Source organism: Mastomys coucha, unplaced genomic scaffold, assembly GCF_008632895.1.
Source record: "Mastomys coucha isolate ucsf_1 unplaced genomic scaffold, UCSF_Mcou_1 pScaffold13, whole genome shotgun sequence".
Lineage (NCBI taxonomy): Eukaryota > Metazoa > Chordata > Mammalia > Rodentia > Muridae > Mastomys > Mastomys coucha.
In genome coordinates, this window is record NW_022196895.1 from 10,382,520 (window position 1) to 10,401,110 (window position 18,591).

Consider the following 18,591-nt stretch of genomic DNA (forward strand, 5'->3'; position numbering starts at 1 on the left):
AAAGGTGGGGTGCAGAGAGAGCAGTGTGTTCCAGAACATCTCCCTCAGTGTTCCTAGGGACCTCTGTGGTCTCTGAGATATTTGTTGGGTGTCCATAAGGTCAAAAGTATCCATTGTAGTATTTGACATTATTTGTGTAAACACTATCCTCACTTTAAGAGGCTACGAGGAGGTGTAATGACAGCCCCCCCCCCCATTCAACACAGTTCCCTTTAAGTTAGGGAAAATAATGGACGACTATAGGAAATATCAATAGATTGTAACCCACAAAAACCAAAGCTCTTTAAGTTTTTTCAAGTAGTTTCTGAGGCAGTTAAGGATTCCCAGGACCAGAGAGCTAGAGAAAAACTGTTTAACTACAGGAAAGTGAAGGCCATATGTTTCATGAAACCTCTTGTCTTTAAAGATGTATTGAAGTGTGTCTGACCTAGAGTAAGTCACAGATCACTTCCACAACGGTGCTGAGCTGTAGGCACAATGTTTTGTGCACTGTGTACAGGTTATCCTTGTGTTATTCAAATGCTGACTCCTGTCCCCAAATCTTTTGAGCAGACACCACATTGTAATGCTTTCTCGTCAAGAATTCCCTGTCTTACCATTCATTCTCTGCCTTGTCAATAAAAGCTGATCACCCAGTGTCTGGCAGAAAAGAGAATAGGGCGGGACTTCCACCACTGAAGAGAAGGAGAGAGAGAGAGGGAGGGGGCCTAGGGGAGGGAGAGAAAGAGAAGGAAGAAGGAGCAGGAGGAAGAGAAGAAGGAGAAGGAGAAAGAGAAAGGGAGGGAGGGAAGGAGGGAGAGAGGAGATTGAGCCATGAGGTAGGGCAAAAGGAGTTGGTAAGAGTTCAGTTGGAACATGGGAGGCCCTAAATGCAAGTATTATTGGGATGTTGGCTATGAGCTAGCTAGATTAGTTTAGGGGATTATAAGGTAGACTGCCCAGGTATTGAGGTGAAGCTTGAAAATAAATCTTGGTACCTGTTTCACTATTGAGGAACTAGTTAGGATAGAGAAATACAGCTGCCTTATTAATTTACTGTATACAGTTATATTAAAATGATCATTCACATTAAGCTTTCTCAGTGAAAGACATCAGACACACCAGGTTGGAATCTGCCCATATAGTGCCCAAGTAGAAGTCTGATGCAAACATTTAGATGTTGGCTTAGCACCTGTCCCCGCGCAAAGCCTATGACTTTCATCCTAAACTGTTACTTCATTTGTTTCAAGTTTTACATACTAATCTTTTACAGAGGCAGAACAACCAAATCTCCTATAATTTGCTCTTTGACACAGGTTGCAATAAAACCAGTATTTTTTTTTTCAAGCAAGAATGTAAGGTTATTTTAGTATGATAAAAGTATGACTTGGACTGTTTTCCATATTTATTGGCAGACACATGTGATAGGATCCAGTGTTTCAAAGGAACAAAATATGAAAAAGAGATGTTAGTTCTCTTCCACTAACAATGATGTAATTCAGTAGGTTCATTTGTCTCCCAAATTTCATCTAATGTAGTTGCTTAGAATAATAACCAAGTAGCATAACCATAGATTCTCTATTCTGATATAGACAGCTCCTATCAATCTTGTGTTACCAGAACCTCCCCCTTTCTTGGGCATAAAGATAACCTAGAGGTAGCCAGAGGAGTAGAGATAAGTTCTGTGTTGCTTGATCTTGGCTCTGGGTATAGAAACCAAGCCCACAGCCATTTCAAGCCAAACAATATGAGATTTCAAGTGTGGCTCCACTTTCTTCCATAGGAACCAGCAATATTTAAAAAAAATTATTCATGATGATATTCTTTATCTTACTCTTTTTTTTTAAAGATGCAAAAAGTATTGAAAAAGTCATGTTTTTTAAAATGAAATTTCTGGAATAGAATCCATGTTTCTTTGTCTTTGTTTCTACTTCTTTTTTGGTGTCTTTGTGACCTTATATTTCTTCTTTGTTGGGCTGGCCTTGAACTTGTGACCTTGGAATTATAGGCATGTGTCAACACGTCCTTTGAATCTTTTTCTCTCTCCTTTCCCCCTTTTCTGAGATGCCTGGATTAATCCAATCCCTTGAGCATGACAGCAAGCACTCTACTGCTGAGCCACACCCTCAGCCCTCTGACTCCTTTTTAATTACTATTTCTGAAGGTTATTCAAGTAGCCAAACATGTAGACCTTATATTTATACCTATAATTTCATTTTTGCCCTATGACAACCCGTGAGTGTGAAGTTTGTTCCTTTTTTTTTTTTTTCACATTTGAGGTTCAAAGAAGTTGTGGGCCTTTACATCTAACAAAGGGTACACCTGAGGCCCAAGCTAACATCTCGGGAAGCCCTGACTTCAACTCCAAAGCTGTGGTTTCAGTACTCACTTCTTAGTTGCCTAATGTGGAACAAATACATCCTGGACAAAAGACCCTTCCTAGCATTCAACCTTCTGGATAACAATGGCTGGATATCCATCCAGCACGGCTCCCAGAGGGAAAAGAGCATGAATAAAACAAGGTTTGGGAGAGTGGGCTCCGACAAGTGAGGTATACGATCCCATAGTGCAATAACCCAACCCCTACATCCTTCACACTGGGTCAGAAGGTCCAATTACAGTTCTCTTCTAGTTCTTTTTATGATTGACAGCAGCCAGAGGCAAAATTATTTTGGTGTCTATTAATCTTGTCTCTAATTTCCCCTTTGCCCCCAAACACACAAGAGCATCATGGTGGCCCAGGGTAAGAGAGATTCTCAATCCATAGTTAAAATGCCCCATAAGAAGTAGGCTCAACCCCCAGCCTTCTTCACATTACCTGTAGCTCTGTTTGGAAGAAAAACTTCTGTGGGCATTGTGTGCAGTCGTAGATCTTGTCTTCTTGTCCATGGGCAGAGAATATATGCTGTTGCAACTTGTTTGCTTGAACAAACACTAAAAGGACAAAGAGATAGGAGCTTGGGTTACTGAGTTCCGCTCAGTCCTGGGCTGATGGCTCTCACACACAGACCACTGGGTGAAGGGCACACCTCCCGGCATGCTTGGCTCCTGACATCTGGGGAGAGCAGGAGTCCCATCTGCTCATGGTTGGATCTCTGGCTTCTGTTAAGATGCACTCTATCCAGCACCTAGCTCAACCCAAAGAGTAATGGTTCACAGAGGCCCTGCTCCCTGTAAATCTTTGTAAATAAAAGCTGAGAATTGTTATATGCACAGCTCCCTCTCATAAGAAATGACTCCTACTTCACAGCAACCCACGGGTGAAGAAATCATGGCTGCTCAGACCCTGTTTATTGTATTTGCCTAAAGTTATAGCTAGCAAACAGTTCTCTATTTAAATGTGTTAATGCTAAAAATGATATCCCACAGCTACTCTGGGGCACTGTCTATAAATGTGCGCCAGAACGGCAGGTAAATTCTCTTTGGATACTTTAAGATCAACTCGGCCTACACATGGAATGCAAGGGTTTCAATAATATAAACATGTTCAATTTTAATGACTACAAAACAAGGCCCTAAGACTGTGTAACAGTTTACCTAGGAGACATACTATTAATAATTAAATTGTATATGCCAGAGGCGCTGTTTGGGCTGGCAGAGCTGACTTCTGACGGATGCTTGGTGCACTGTGACCTAAAAAAGTTTGCATCTACAATATTAATCTGTATAGGCAGGGAGAGGATTTATTAAAGATGCTGGCATTTGACTTTGACTCCACTCTGATCATTAAAATTATTCTAATTGCCAGCCAACCTAACATCATATTACAGTATTGTTCTTGTGAGTCATACATTTTAATAACATTTCTCATTACCTTAAAAAAAAACTCTCAGCTTTCCTTTCACCTGACATGCTTTACATTGGAAGCTCTTATTTTTCCTAATTGTTATTTCTAAATGACTTCAAGATACAATAAAGCGGTTTACATCTGTTTGTACAGAGACCCAGGCTGTTCTTGATGTGGCTTTGTTTCCTTACTAGCGCAACAAAAAGAAATGGGATTTTATCCAGGTTTGCAACTTATGTCCATATAACATCCTATGTTTTATGGGGCTCTGGCTACAACATGAAAGAACTATTGTATTGTAAGATTTAATTGTGGGGACCTTTGGCCTAGTCTTCTTTTAAATAGACTTACCAGGTACCTAGACAAAGGACCTTGACACTTGACTCTGTGCATCTTAAATACATGGTGAGAGTATAACGATAGCTTTAATAAAATAAAAACTTGGAAGAGTAAACAAAATCAATAGAGAGAAACATTAGCAGATGGAATGAATATGTGAAGGCCAGTGTCTTTTGTTTTTTTATTTTAGGTTTTTTTCAAGACAGGGTTTGTCTGTATAGCCCTAGAACTCACTCTGGCTGTCCTCGAACTCAGAGTTCTGCCTGCCTCTGCCTCCCAAGTGCTGGGATTAAAGGCATGCGCTACCACTGCCCAGCTGTGGAGGCCAGTGTTGAATGATACAGCCATTCACATACTTAGGGTGTTACTAGTGAGAGGTCCAAGTAAGTGCCTGTGGCCCAAGCTTCTATTTTTATTACAGAATACAAATATACAGGCTGAATTCAGTGAAGGGAAGTAATCAATGCTTGGGATTTTGCTCTGCAAACAGAGAAATTTCTTTTGAGGTCAAGATATCTACAGCTCTCTATTTATACATTCATTCTTTCCATTGATGGGCTTGGCCACCGCGTGCCAGACACGTGTGAGGTAATCACTGAGGATCTTTAAAGTAGCCTTGACCTTAGGCTAAAACACACACTTAAAACATGTGTGACCATATTTCAGCTCTCATGGGCTTCGAAGAATAAATTCTGAAGTGTGTGTGTGTGTGTGTGTCTGTATGACTGTGTGTATCTCTCTGTATTAATGTTTCTGTGAGTGTGTGTGTATGTGTGTGTGTGTGTGTGTATGTGTGTGTGGTTATCCCTGACAACTGTACCACTGTAACATCTGATACAAATTTTCTAAGATCATATATCTCTATCAACTTTAAAAACCCAATCTCACAAAAAATAAACACCTCTAATCTGTTTACTATTTTACACACACACACATACACACACATCTTTATAAAGATGCTATATAATTACCCAGGTTGAGGTCACATGTATGGGGGCACTGGGACCACATATTTTAATTGAATATTGAGTGACTCATAAAGCAGTCCGACCTTGGTAACCTTTTAACATCCAGTGGAAGCGGAGTGAATGCAACATGGACGTCATTTTCTGGGTGGGAAAGTGTAAACTTGGGCAAGAACTTGAAATGCCATTCGTTCATCCTGACAGTTAACCTTCCCGCCTGGCTCAGTCTCTAAAGCGGACTGCAATCAATAATGCTAATCAGCAGAAATCAAACATCTTCCCCTAAATTGAACAGGAGTCGTTGCTGTAAAAGGCCAAGCAGTAGGAAGTATGCTTGGAGGAAGGACACAATGGGGTCAGTGCACACACAGGCTGCGATTTTGCTTTAAGAAGTTCCTTACCTGTGAAACAGACAGGGCACTTGAAGGTGCCGCCCATCCCTTCGAAGCTGTGCTCTATCAGGTGACACTGAAGTTTGGCAGGGGAGTCAAAGGTCTGGCTGCAGAGTTTGCACTCATGGTTCAGCCCTTCATCTGTCAAGGAAAGCACATTGACAGAAGAGGTCAAATCTTCCATCATCATGATAGAACAAGGATACCTTTCTTTTTTTTTTTTAAAGATTTATTTATTTAATACATGTAAGTACACTGTAGCTGTCTTCAGACACTCCAGAAGAGGGCATCAGATCTCATTACAGATGGTTGTGAGCCACCATGTGGTTGCTGGGATTTGAACTCAGGACCTTCAGAAGAGCAGTCAGTGCTCTTAACCGCTGAGCCATCTCACCAGCCCCGCAAGGATACCTTTCATTGCAAGCTCTTGCTATCGCCAAATATAAATATGGACTCATGTGTAGCCACACCACCCTGTAATGTCTGCTCTGCAAACATGTAATAGTGGGTTCTAGTCATCTTACATTACTATGGAGTTTATAGTAATTTAAGATATTTCTAAAATTTAAAAGTCAATAGCCAGAAATCAAATTTTACTTTGAGGCTTTTAGTGTGTCGATAGCAAGGTTTCTGTTTTAATGATCATGATTTTATGGGCTCTGTATTTCCAAAGACCCCAAATAAAGAACCAATAGGAAAGTGAAATGGCTTCGTCCTCAGCTCATCTCTGCTTTGCCTGGAGGACTGTAGAAGCTTCTATCCCTGACCACAGGTTCTCTGCGGTGTTCTTCTGAAATAGACTTTTCTGTTGCATCCTGCTCTGGCGATTCTGAAATGGAATGTTTTCACTTTACGGATGTTCTTTCCTCTGCTTCTCAGTCTTAGCCCATCACATCCAACCCCAGGTCACTGCCCACTCAGCTTTGCTTGACAGTTCTAATTTTGTCCCTGGCTTCTCTCCACCTATCTGTCTCATCTCTACTTTTCTGAGATCCAGGCTCACTTTTGACAAGTTTTAGATCCTTAGACATCAGAAGTTGGTAGTAGAACCATGTTGATTGGCTGACGATTGCTGTATTAAGAGTCCACAGTCCAGCAAGGAAGCATCACCTTCACTAAGCTAACAATCCTGGGAGGGGCGCAGCTTACTGGGCTTCCTGAACTATCCTACTCGTCTGCAAATGCGAATCCATGCAACCTCACAACAACTCATGAGAAATGCTATTATTACGCCCACTTGACAGATGAGAAAGGCATGACCCAGAGAATGTAGAACTTTTCTCTGAGTCAGAAAGGCTAATAATAATTAAAGGAGTCAGAACTTAGACACAGGCCACAGGCAGTTTGTTCTATGGGTTCACGAACTTATAGACAAGCTATGCCACACACCTGCTATCCCCACGATGACTTGTTATGAAGAGCAAGGGTCAGAGGTTATACTCTGACCTTCCTGTTATTATGCAATATGTCTATCTTCTATCTGTAAAAGTTAGAGATGTTTCTAAGAGGCAGACATGCTAGGACCAAGAGTGTGAGATTATATTTATACCCAGGGAACAGCAAATTTAAACTAAAATAAAGCAAAGGCATTTCCTCCATTCAAAAGGCAAATTTCCGTATAGGTGCTTCGCTAGTTGGGATCCGACAATACGAAGGTCCAATTACAAAGGGAATTATTATTAGCTAACTAGGAGTGAAATCACCCTATTTGTATTCCTAATCTTTCTTCTCACACAAGTATGAGTCTTCAGAAGCAGAGGACAAGAATTTGTACAAGGAGAAAGCAAAGCACTAATTAAGCCCCCAGTACAGTCTACATTTCACAGGAGATAAAAATCCACTCTCTATTTGGGTGGCACAGCAAACTCCTTGATTATAATTATGTAAGAAGAAGTTTAATTGTGCCTACTGACATGACAAGGGGTTATACAAAAAGCTTTAGGGATTATGTAAGATCAATTGTTCTTTTTTTAATCTCTTCTTTTCTTTTAAATCTTAAAGTCACCAAAATTTTTCTAGATTTCAGTCATTAAGAGATATAAAGAACACTATTTATTGCAGAGAACTGAATCAAATATAACCAAAAGTATTTGCCAAGTTTCTCAAATAAATAAATAAATAAAAATAAATAAAAAAATAAAATTTCCTAAATACTGTATATGTTGAAGAGTAAGAGGATATTGAAGTTTTAATGTCACAACACCATTTAAAACTTATGTCTGTTTTTTTACATTGTGACCAATAAGCACAGGGGAGAAAAATGGCAACTAATAATTTTCTTCCTCCCCATTTCTTTTTGTCCATGAGAGCCAAGGAGTAGCCTTGGGTGTGAGCCTGGGTTCCTTGACTAGCAACCTGTTAAGTCACATGACCAGTCCTGCTTCGGTCTTCCCTTAAGGATAGCTTCTGACTGTATGTGGACATAGAGGGAATTCTGCAAGTTAAGATGCTTTTGAATGTGACAGTCCCCCCTTTGACTACTCACACTTTATATGTAAAATTAACAAAACAAAATTGGGTAGGATATGTTTGAGTGCGAGAAACATGTCCGCACCCATTTTCTCTTTTTTTCTAGCCCAGAGTAAAGCAGTCCCCCAAAGCTAAATGATTTAAATTTAGTCAAATGAAACAAGAATGGCAACAGTCAGCCGTGGAGTGACTTATGTGTCACTAGCACAGAGCTATTCTTCACAGATTATACCCTTTGTTTGCGGAGTTATTAAGTAATACCCATGACAGCAATCGTAGCAAGCATTCTTGAGAGGTATTTTTACAATTTTAAAGCATATTATACTATTGAAAAAATATTGCAAGTTCAATTTCCTTCTATTTGTAGGTTAAACAGTGAGGTTTTTTTTTCCAATAAATGGATCTCCCAAGTTATTTGAGTAGGAGGGAGATCCATCAATTGCTCTTCGGCCATCTCAGTGAGATCTGATGTTCTAGCAGACAGGAAGAATCCTCACCCGTTCCTCTGCTCTCTCCCTTCACCACAGTTCCCCCCGCCCCCCAGCATCCTCATGTGGATCATCAGGACAGGGCTGGCTCTGGGACAAGCGGGTAGGGGGCTGCATTAGATACTTTTCTCGGTTGTCACTGTGACCACAAGCCTGCAGACAGCTTCAGTGATGATCTCGGTTTAAAGGGAGCACAGTTGATAACCGAGAAGCCAAGAGAGCTAGGCTTTGTGAGGCTTGTCACTCTGGCTCATTCCATTTGAGGGAGTCAGGAAGTAGAGGCTCTGGGTCCCTCAAATGTCTCCATATCTGGACCACCAGCTGAGAAGCAATGATTCAAAAGCAGGAGCTTAGGAAGTCAAGACAGGGACCCAAACAACTTTGTCTACTGAGGGCTATACACTTTCTTTCTTCACTACAAGGAGAGACAGAGATTTGAGAATTCTAACTCAACTCCTTGATAAGGAGAACTGCAAAAGCAGCTGCATTCGGGGACGCTGCTGAATTTGCCCTCATGAGTTCTGCGTTCAGCTGTATGGTCAACAGCACCATCTCACTGTTAAAGGACTATATCTGCATTAAAGGCCATTTCCTTGCAAAAAAAAAAAAAAAAAACAAAAAAAAAAAAGGTGTTCCTCCGAGTAGCTGATGTTCATGAAGCAATACTATCAACACCTCCAATTTCAATTTCAAGTGGGATCTGCCCTGAAGCCAGAACTTGCACCTTGCTTCCTCCCCCTTAAAGGTGCCAAAGAGCTTAAAAATTCAATCAAAATCACCATTTCTCCTCTCTGGAAAGGTAGCAGCTGACAGTAATTGGATAACACAGTCTGACTCATTTATTAAAAAGAGATTCAGAGTCAATTGACTTAATAACCATTACAATATTTCATTAAGGCTATAATAGGCTAGCACAGCCCTATTTTTTTAATGAAGAGTTATAGGTGGGATCTTTGGATGAAACTTCTAGATGCTTCCATCCATGGTTTCTGCTTATCTACATTCTCCAGACTTTCTACGATACTTGTAGTTTATCTCTATATGTTACTCTGAAGGAGGACGGGAAGGAGGGAAGAAGGGAGAGTGAGAGGGGAGGGAGAGAGAGAAGCATCCTTTCTGTGTCCTATCAATAAAGATTGATTACAATATTGGAATCATCACAGCTAAAAGGTTGACAGAAAATGAGCAAAATGATAGAGTCTAGAAAAATACAAATGTTGCACATTGTGCCTGGAAAGAATTCTAGTCAAAAAACCATGACAGCATAAATCAGTGCTAGGAAAGGGAGAATAAGACCGCAGAGTGCAAATTAGTCAGCCAAAGAAGAACGCTCCTCCTCAGCCTGGCTCACTTTACAAGGCACACAAACCCCAAAGCTTGCACTGCTGCAGTTGTGCGGGTACCCAGTGACATGGGTAAAATGTCAGCGTGGCCCTCTCCTTTCTGAGCACAAACTAGAGGCCCATGAATAGCATTGCTGGCTAGGATGCTTAAGCATAATTGAGAAATAATGTCACATGTATAGAAGTCAGAGCTAAAACAATTATTCTCACTTGCTAATCTTTGTGTAAACTCGAACATAAATGTAAACATGAATCAAGTCTACAGAAGAGTCTCATACTCATGTAAATATTTATTACCATATTAAAGGTTCCAAGGAAGGAGCCTGCATGTGCAATTGCTGTGCCACCTCACTGCCTGAGTGAGAAGCAGGAGGAATTGGGGCGAACGTTCTGCTCCAAGAAAACACTACTTCTTTCTCAACAAAAGGCGAGTGGTTCTTTCTCTCCAAAGCCTGTTCTGGACCCATGACTCTTAATCAGCTAGCTGTGCCACAGCAATGAGATAACAGTCAACATTTGGGTGCTCAAGCATGACTCAAGTTATAGGTTCCAACATGGCCACTGTGAGTCTAACTCAAGACACTGACATTTCAGAATGAGCTTTAGACAATGATGACCGCCTCAGCAGCCTACGGGTTGTGTGCCCGTGTTTATACCCCCTTTCCTCCAATAAAAAACAAAAATCTAAAGCGGTTGCAAGCAAATGTTCAGTGGCTGAGTTCCATGCTGCTGTTATCTCAGAAACCACTGGGGACCTGGTTTACGTATCTCATCAGCACCAGGGTCATTACTGAGGACCAATTTGTAAGGGTTTATAAGTAGGACCCTTCTATTTACCCTTGACCCTGGCTGGAAGGATCCTTTTCACATTCTTCTACTACAGAAATCTAAAATCCTCTCCCATGCACCGATCATCACGTGACAGGCGCTATCCTTGCAAAGCTCTGACCTGTCAGGAAGTGAACTCCACCCTCAGAATCCAAGCAGAGAAACCAGATGCCCCCAAGTTGTAATTTGTGCCCCCAGTTCAAATGTGTGCGCCGCTCTATGCTTACACACATTATTTTTTAAAATCCGAGAAAACCATACCCTAAACCAATTCCCAACACCCACCTTCAGCCCCGCCACGCTTTGCTTTGCTTTGCTTCTTCCCTGAGTTAATTTCCAAGCACACATTTATAAGCCAGGGGTCTGAGGACTGACAAAGCAAAGGCGTACATGACAAACCCAGCCCTCGGCTACACTGGCTCACCCTGGAAATCAGGCAGGAAATCACCCTAGAAAAATAGGCAGCCCGCACTGCAATTTGCCACGCACGCAGCCATCCCATTCTTCCTCAGGTCCCTGGCACTCTGGCCACAATAATTTGTTGCATTACACACTACACATATTTCACAACTGTAACATAAACACACCAAGGTGCTAATTTGGCAGTGGAGAATACGGCTTAGGCTTTAAAGTCCGCCGGTAGATTAGTCATTAAGCCCCTGAAGTAAGGCAGAATAGGAGAGAACCAAACAGTGTATGAGCATTTTTTTTTCCCTTCCTACCACTTAGGAAGTTCTGGCCTTATTTATTCTTTGGAACAATTTAACATGAAAATGAACATCGCCTGACCAATACTTTCGGAAAGCTTTCTCACTGGCAATATGGTGGGATTTGCTTCTGTCAGTATTCCCAAGCCATTGAGAAAGGGCATGGTATATTAAGGACAGGACTTCTGATAATACATAAAGGAAAGAGCCCCGAGAATCTGAGCAACCGAACACCAGCGGCCTCTATGCACAAAGTGCCTAAGCCACAGGCATCCCAAGGAGAGTCGAACGCTACGCATCCCTTATGCCCAAGCCACAGAATACTGCAAGGAGACTTGCAAGGTGCAAGGCTCCGTGTGACTTATGTCCTGATGGTTTGATTTGTTTGTTTGTTTGTTTGCCAGTAGTAGTCTAAAAGCTGCGATGCTTTTGGACTTTCTAAGCAAAGCCACTGGTTCTGACACTGTTGTTTCCTGTCTTGAATTTCTCATTATCAGCAGGACGGGAGCAGGAAATGATTCAACAGGGGTAGGCTGCATAGTACCCAGCAGAATTAGAGAGCCCAGGGGCTGCCCAGAGCCCTGGAAACATCAGCAGCTTGGAAACTCACAGGGGGTCCAGGTGGATGGGGCAGGAAAGGCAGGCAGGGGGATTTTAGCTGCTCTGAGATGCAATACTGTCCAATGTCGTGGCTGTTATTACCATTTGTGTGCACGAATACCTATTAGGATATTCTCACGGAGGAGGAAAACATTGGGATGTTGTTTAAAATATAATAATAATTAAAAAGAAAAAAAAACAAAACCACTGAAAAGGGAGCTCTCCTTGAAGCGTGAGCACTCGGCAGTGCTGTTTGGGCAGAAGTGGAGGCCAGGAACAAGCACATGGAGTAAGATAACTTTCCAACCTGACCGATGCCCTGGCACAGCCAGTGATTTCTTTTCCTCTTTGTGAATTTAAACATGGGCCTCACAGCCAAAGTCTCGGTGCAAACATATGGAGTTGCAAAGGAGATTTAAAGGGACAGAACTTTACTCTTTAATGCTTTGATTAAACAACAAAAGTTATTGGAAAACTTTGTAGTGAGCTCCTACCCCTCCACCCCCCACCCCCCCAAAAAAAGCATTCTTAAGCAAGCTAAGAAGAAGGAAGTACACATTTCTTAGCCTGGAGGTGGCTGCTAACAAAGTATCTGCTGCATGAGCAAGCCTGAGCTCATTTCCCAGAACGGGGTACAAAGTCAGGCTAGAGAGAGGGCCCGGCAGCTAAGAGCCCATACTTGTCTTGCAGAGGACCCCAGTTCAATTTCTTGCACCCATATAAGGGGGATTATAACTGCTTGTAATCTGACACTTGATACTTCAGTGGTCACCTGCACCTGAACTCTTGTGGACACACACAGACACAGAAACACACACACACACACACACACACACACACAAACACACACATACAAAGAGAGACAGATAAAGACAGAGACTTAAAATTTCTTTAAAAAGCATTGGATGTGCTAGCATGTACTTGTAACCCCAGGGCTAAGGGAGTAGAAATAGGTAGATTCTTAGAGTTCACAGGCCAGTTAGCCCTAGGTCCCAGTGAGACACCCTGACTCAAACGACAAGATGACTAGCTCCTGAAGAACACCTAAGGCTGACCTCTGGTCTCCTCACACAGGGGCAGTTACCCCCAGCCCCACCCACACAGTCATACAGTCAAATAAATTCAATGCAAACAAATGTGCAAGAATGAGAGTGGGGATGGAGAACAGGCAAGCTTGAAAGGCACCTGCTAGGTCTGAATGGATGCTCCCTGCTCTCACAAATCTGCATCTTGTTACAAAGCTTTGGCAGAGGAGACACTTCTGTGTCAGCTGGAAAGGGATCAGTGGCCATGAAGATGGCACTGGAAAGAAACACTTTCTTGAAAAGTTTCTCTTTACCTGTTTTAAGACTCATATTCCCTCCCCACCCCCTCCTGTTCCCGCTCCCTCTCCCTCTCTCTGCCTCTGCCTCTCTCTCTCCCCCCATAAGGGCAGAAGCGCAAGGCCAACATCATGACTTGCACTTTGCATAGTGAGTTTGGTGTCTGGTGAAACCAGAGACAGGGCTCTTCACTACTCAAGAATGTTCTTCATTTTCCTGCTAGGCCTAGGAGGGAGTTCAGTGGCCTAGGGTATCTTCCAGCTAAGGCAGCATGGGAATGATGTTTCACCAGTTCATAGAATACTGCAAGATGCAGAAGGGCAAGTGTATGCTTTGATTCACTGATCCATGCTGCAACCCTAGAATAGTACACAGGTCATACATAAACAGGACACTTTTTTGCCATAGGTCACAGGGAAGTCTCTGTACTATATTCCATGACAGAAAAACAAAGGTTCTTTCTTTTTTGGTGTGTGTTTGTATGGGCATGTGTGTATCTGTGTGGGCAAGTACAGGTATGACTTTGTGTGCACATGTGTGTGTATGTGTGTGTGTGTGTGTGTGTGTAAGCAGAGGTCACCCTTGGCTTCCTCAGGAACTCCATGTATTTTGATCTTCGAGTCAGGGTCTCTGACTAACTACAGGACTGATGGCTGGCCAGCTAATCCCAGGGCTCCATCTTGCCCCTGTAGCACTGATATGGGTGTACCGCCACATCTATTCAAGGACTTGTGCTCTAGGGTCTACAGTCAGGTCCCCATGCTTATAAGACAACCAGTGTGCTGTCTTCCAGGGACTAAACAAGCTTTCCCAACAGTTGACATTCCTGTGATACAACACTCCATTCTTTTAATTAAAACAGTCATATGGATTTACCATGCTGTTTGCACGCACATTCTCTTGTTTGACATCAAACGCCTATCCATGTCCTTGCCTGTAGTCTACTGGTTGTTGTAGCAGCACAGGTAAATTTACCTTCAAGCACCAAGCCAAAGCATAGCAAAGCAAAGCAAAAAACAACAGAGAAGAAAAAAAAAAAAACCAAACCCCAAAACATAACTGATACCATTGGAAGGGGTTCATGCATAATAAACTAAATACGACCTGCTGGGCTGTTAAATCTCTGGGGAAAACATCCTTGCGAACCAAGAGGTGCAGCAGTCATCACTCACCCACATGGCAGTGGGCAGCCATGGCAACTGTGGGCCAGGAGCGGCATCTATCAGGAATGCTTGTGCAGTGCCATGGTACTGGGCTTGTGGCAAGGGTCAGGGCCTTTTCTTTCGCTTCTTAAAAAAAAAAGAAATCTTCTACTGCTTGGCGTAAAGCCACTAGCTATGTGGAAAAACTCTCTAAACACTGAAAAGCTGTTTATCTTTGTTAGAAAGCATAGCCTGGTAGTACAGATGATTTAAAAAAAAAAAAAAAGACAGAAAAAGAAAAACAAGTCAGACAAAAGAAATGAAGCAAGGTTCTACAAGCATTTTCCCAAATATCCCTGGGTTCAGGAATACAGACGGTGGGGCATTTTTAAGAGGAAATGTTTTACGTTTTTAACTAAATGTATGTGTGTGCATCGGTGGGTGGGTGTCTGGCATAGGAGTACATCTGAAGCGGGAGTTCCAGGTAAATGTTCAGCTACACCAGAGCTGGAGACCAAGGTCTACTCCTCTCTGGAATTGCAGCAAGGGCTCTTCACCACTAAGCCATCTATCTATCTCCCCAGCCTCAAAGAATGAATTCCTTTTATTTTGTTTAACGGGTTTCTTGTGCCTGGAGGTCAGAAGAGGGTGTCGGATGCCCTGAAACTGGAGTTACAGACAGTTGTGAACCACCATGTTGGCATTCAAAACTGAACCTGGGTCCTTTGCAAGAGTAGCCAGTGCTTTTAACTGCTGAGCCATCTCTCTGGCCTCTGCTCTGGCATTTTGAAGCTAATTATCCTTGTAAGAAACTATTTCATAAGAAACTATTTGATTGATTACTTAGTGCAAAGCCGACATCTTTGCCTTACTATGGTGTTCAGAATCTAAATTTATCCCAAACTACAAATTGTGTCTGTGATAGCACATGTATGTGGAAGGGGATGGGTTTTTTTCCTCTTCCTCCTTGCAGGCAATGTTAGGAAACCATTAAGCAGGAAAATGTGAAGAAAAAAAAAAAAAACAGTCACAATCCTGTATGGTATTTGCAAATGAGTGGAATTTTTATTGTTCTTTTGGTGTGACCTCAGGAACTTGGCCTTGAAGAATAGAAGAAGGTAATGCGCCATAAACGCAGTAAGATTTCTAAAAACAGTTTATTGGAAATGTGAAGCTTGCCTTCTCCTAATCAGAGGAGGCCACCCCTCAGAGAAATTTTCCTGTGCATTATTAAAGTGATATACTGCGGTACTAGTTAGAGCTCCATAACCTTTAAATTGCCTGATTGTAATTAAGGCCACTAGTTTTATTTAGGAAGGTTCAAGGAGGCTCAATTTAAGTTAGCTTAACTAGTGTGAATTTAATGTCATGCTGCCAGAAGGCAGAGGGGCACACTGGTCTGGCTGCTCCATGGCACAGGCAGCTGTGGGATTGGATATCCTAAATTATGTCTAAATTTCAAGACACTGCAGCTGTCAGATGTGGCAAGATGTGGGTAAACCCACAGCCTCAGGTTGGGACATTACTTTATTTATTTATTCATTCATTCATTCACTCACTCACTCACTCACTCATTCATATCTTGAATTCTATGTACATCTGATCACTGTGTGAGAAGAGGGGTTACAGCTGTTTTTAAGGGTCTCATGATCACTCTCCCAGAAAGGTGGGGGTGTGTCAAGGTAATGCCCAATCAGCACTAACAATTTAAATTGAGATGCATATGTAACAAAGCTGTGAGAGGGGAAACTCTGGAGAGGGAAAGCTGATGGGGCAGTCATGGGGAGGAAAGAAAAGCTGGCTACTTAGACGGGACACAGAGTACTGAGAACACATCCACTCCACTAGGAAGGCGGGTGACCAAGGAACTAAACAAAACTAAACTAAACAAGAGGATTAGAGCAATGAGAGGGGTCTCCAGCACAGATGAGAACCGCAGCAGACAGACAGACTGGGAGGTGTTACTGGATGTGAGCACACAGCATTCATCTCCGGGCAGAATGCTGGCAATTTTCTGTCGCTTCAACAGCAATAATGAAGAATGGATTTCTTTACAGCCAAGTGGCTCAAGCAGCCAGCTACGCTACCACTATATAATTAATAACAATAAGCAATTAAAGAGAACAGCAGGTTACAACAAGGAGATGTCAAAATATATTAGCAAAGGAAAATACTGCAGCCACACATTTAAAAGAAAACCTGGTGTGTAGTATGGTAATCCACGGCAGTATCTTCTTGCAGGCTATGTCCTGGATGAGGCTTTTATACTTGAGAAAAATGGGGGAGGATATAGAACTATTCTAAGGTGCTTAGCATCTTTCCAAACAAGGACTGTTCCCAGTGCTCAGAGAAATCAGAAATGCAATGCGGCAAATGGAAGTGCAAAGACAGAACACAGTGGGCCGGAAACTATTTACTACCACACATTTGCTAAGAATTGTTCTAATATATACTTCACAATCGAGCAGCTGTTGGCCCAAGCACTTTGAGAGACCATGGAACATTTTGCTTTTTAAAAAAATGTAAAATCTTCGTTAATCAGTAAACTCAGAAAGTGTTGGAGAATCTAAGAAAATCAGTTCTTCAACTTAGCTAAAATGGGAGATTTCAAGGTTGGAAGGGGCCTTAAGGGCAAGGCATTTAGACTTGTCTAAATGATGAGAAAAGATTGAAGCAAGAGATAATACCTAGCATGCCCATGAAGAGGAGCAACAAAAGAATCTAAACATCCTCAAGCCCAGGACTCCAACACTAAACCGTTACTTAAAAATGAATTTGGACCTGGGAAGACGGCCCATTGGAGAGTGCTTACAACACAAGCTTAGGGCCGGGGTTGGTACTTCCAGCATCTAGATTAGAACCAGGCCTGGTGCTAGGGATGGAGATGTGGGATAGTGAAGAAAGGGATGGATCCAAGGGACTTGATGGCCTGCTTATCTGAAACAGCAAGCTTCAGGTTCAGTGAGAGACCTCGTGCTTCAAAAAATAAAGTCAAGAATGGCAGAGAAATACATCCTGACATTGACCTCTGCCTTTCCCCTACATATACATGGGCATATGCACCTGTATACAATGAGCACATGTGTATACAGCATAAGCACATATGCACACACAGTACACACATATTCACACACACATGCATGCTCACACACATGCTTACATATGGACGTGCACACGGGTACACACAACACATGCAAGTGTGTGCGCGCGCGCATGCGCACACACACACACACACATGCATGCACATATATGCACACATACACACACATGCATACACAAAATCTCTGTTCCTTAAGTATAGAAGTTTGTATTGTTTATCAAACAACGGGCTAGGGTTAGGGGTTAGAGGTTAGGATTAGGCTTAGAGGGCTAGGGTCTAATTCTATTATTGCTGTGCAAAAAGCTGTTGATATTTCTATGCCACATGGCCCCACTGAGCTCCTTGTCCTAAGCAACCATATCTCCAAGCTCCTTTTCTCCTACCAGAAATGAAAGCTAGTATGTAAGACCTGTGGAAGAACTAAAACTCTTGATAATGGAGAGTTGAAGCTATGTCATCTCCCACCCCTGTTCTGCCCCATACTCTGCCCCACCCCCACTATCTCCAGATTCTCCAACTGGGTCTGATCTATGAGCCTGAAAGAAAGAAACATTTCTGATTGTACAACTTGTGAATTAGTGGCTACATCTAGAGATTTTCCCTAAATGGTAGTAAACCAACAATTTAGTTAAACCATTACTTGAATCTCTGTGGAAGCTGAGTTTGAGGTCTCCTTTATAGAATTAGAATTACTTGGATGCAAAAAAAATGACTGCATGTCTAGACCTACATATACTTACTCACATACTTGAATCATTCTAAATTGAGTATTTGGGCAAATACCAAGAATACATGTATTTTCTAAAGCATGTGGCTCACATATATAAGGAAAATTAGTGCACCGGCATATCTCAGAACTCTATACTGAAGGCAAGATGTTATTACTGGCGTAGTGACGACTCATACTAACTTCTGTTTCTTGCTGCTTCCATCAGTCAAGAAGAATAATGTACAGGTCAGAGCTGGTGGTAGGCAGGAGTGGTGTATGCAGAGTGGTGAAGACAGGAGAGGAAAGACAAATTCTTAGGTCAAAAACTAAAGCTAAAGACCGTGAGGACTAGAGCTCACCGGAAAGCGAGGGGTAGCCGGATGCAAGTGTGAATCTGTTCAATGAAGAAAGCGACAGCATG

General features: G+C 42.2%; 1 protein-coding gene across 3 annotated transcripts in view; it reads right to left on the reverse strand.

Moving 5' to 3' along the window:
• Znf521 (zinc finger protein 521) overlaps positions 1–18,591 on the reverse strand; it is a 286,828-nt gene that overhangs the window by 23,435 nt on the left and 244,802 nt on the right. For all 3 annotated transcript variants that reach the window (XM_031365023.1, XM_031365024.1, XM_031365022.1), the window contains 2 exons: positions 5,472–5,603; positions 2,798–2,913 (listed from right to left, as the gene is read on the reverse strand). In XM_031365023.1, the coding sequence (XP_031220883.1) occupies positions 2,798–2,913; positions 5,472–5,603 (248 nt within the window). The remainder of the gene's footprint in view (positions 1–2,797; positions 2,914–5,471; positions 5,604–18,591) is intronic.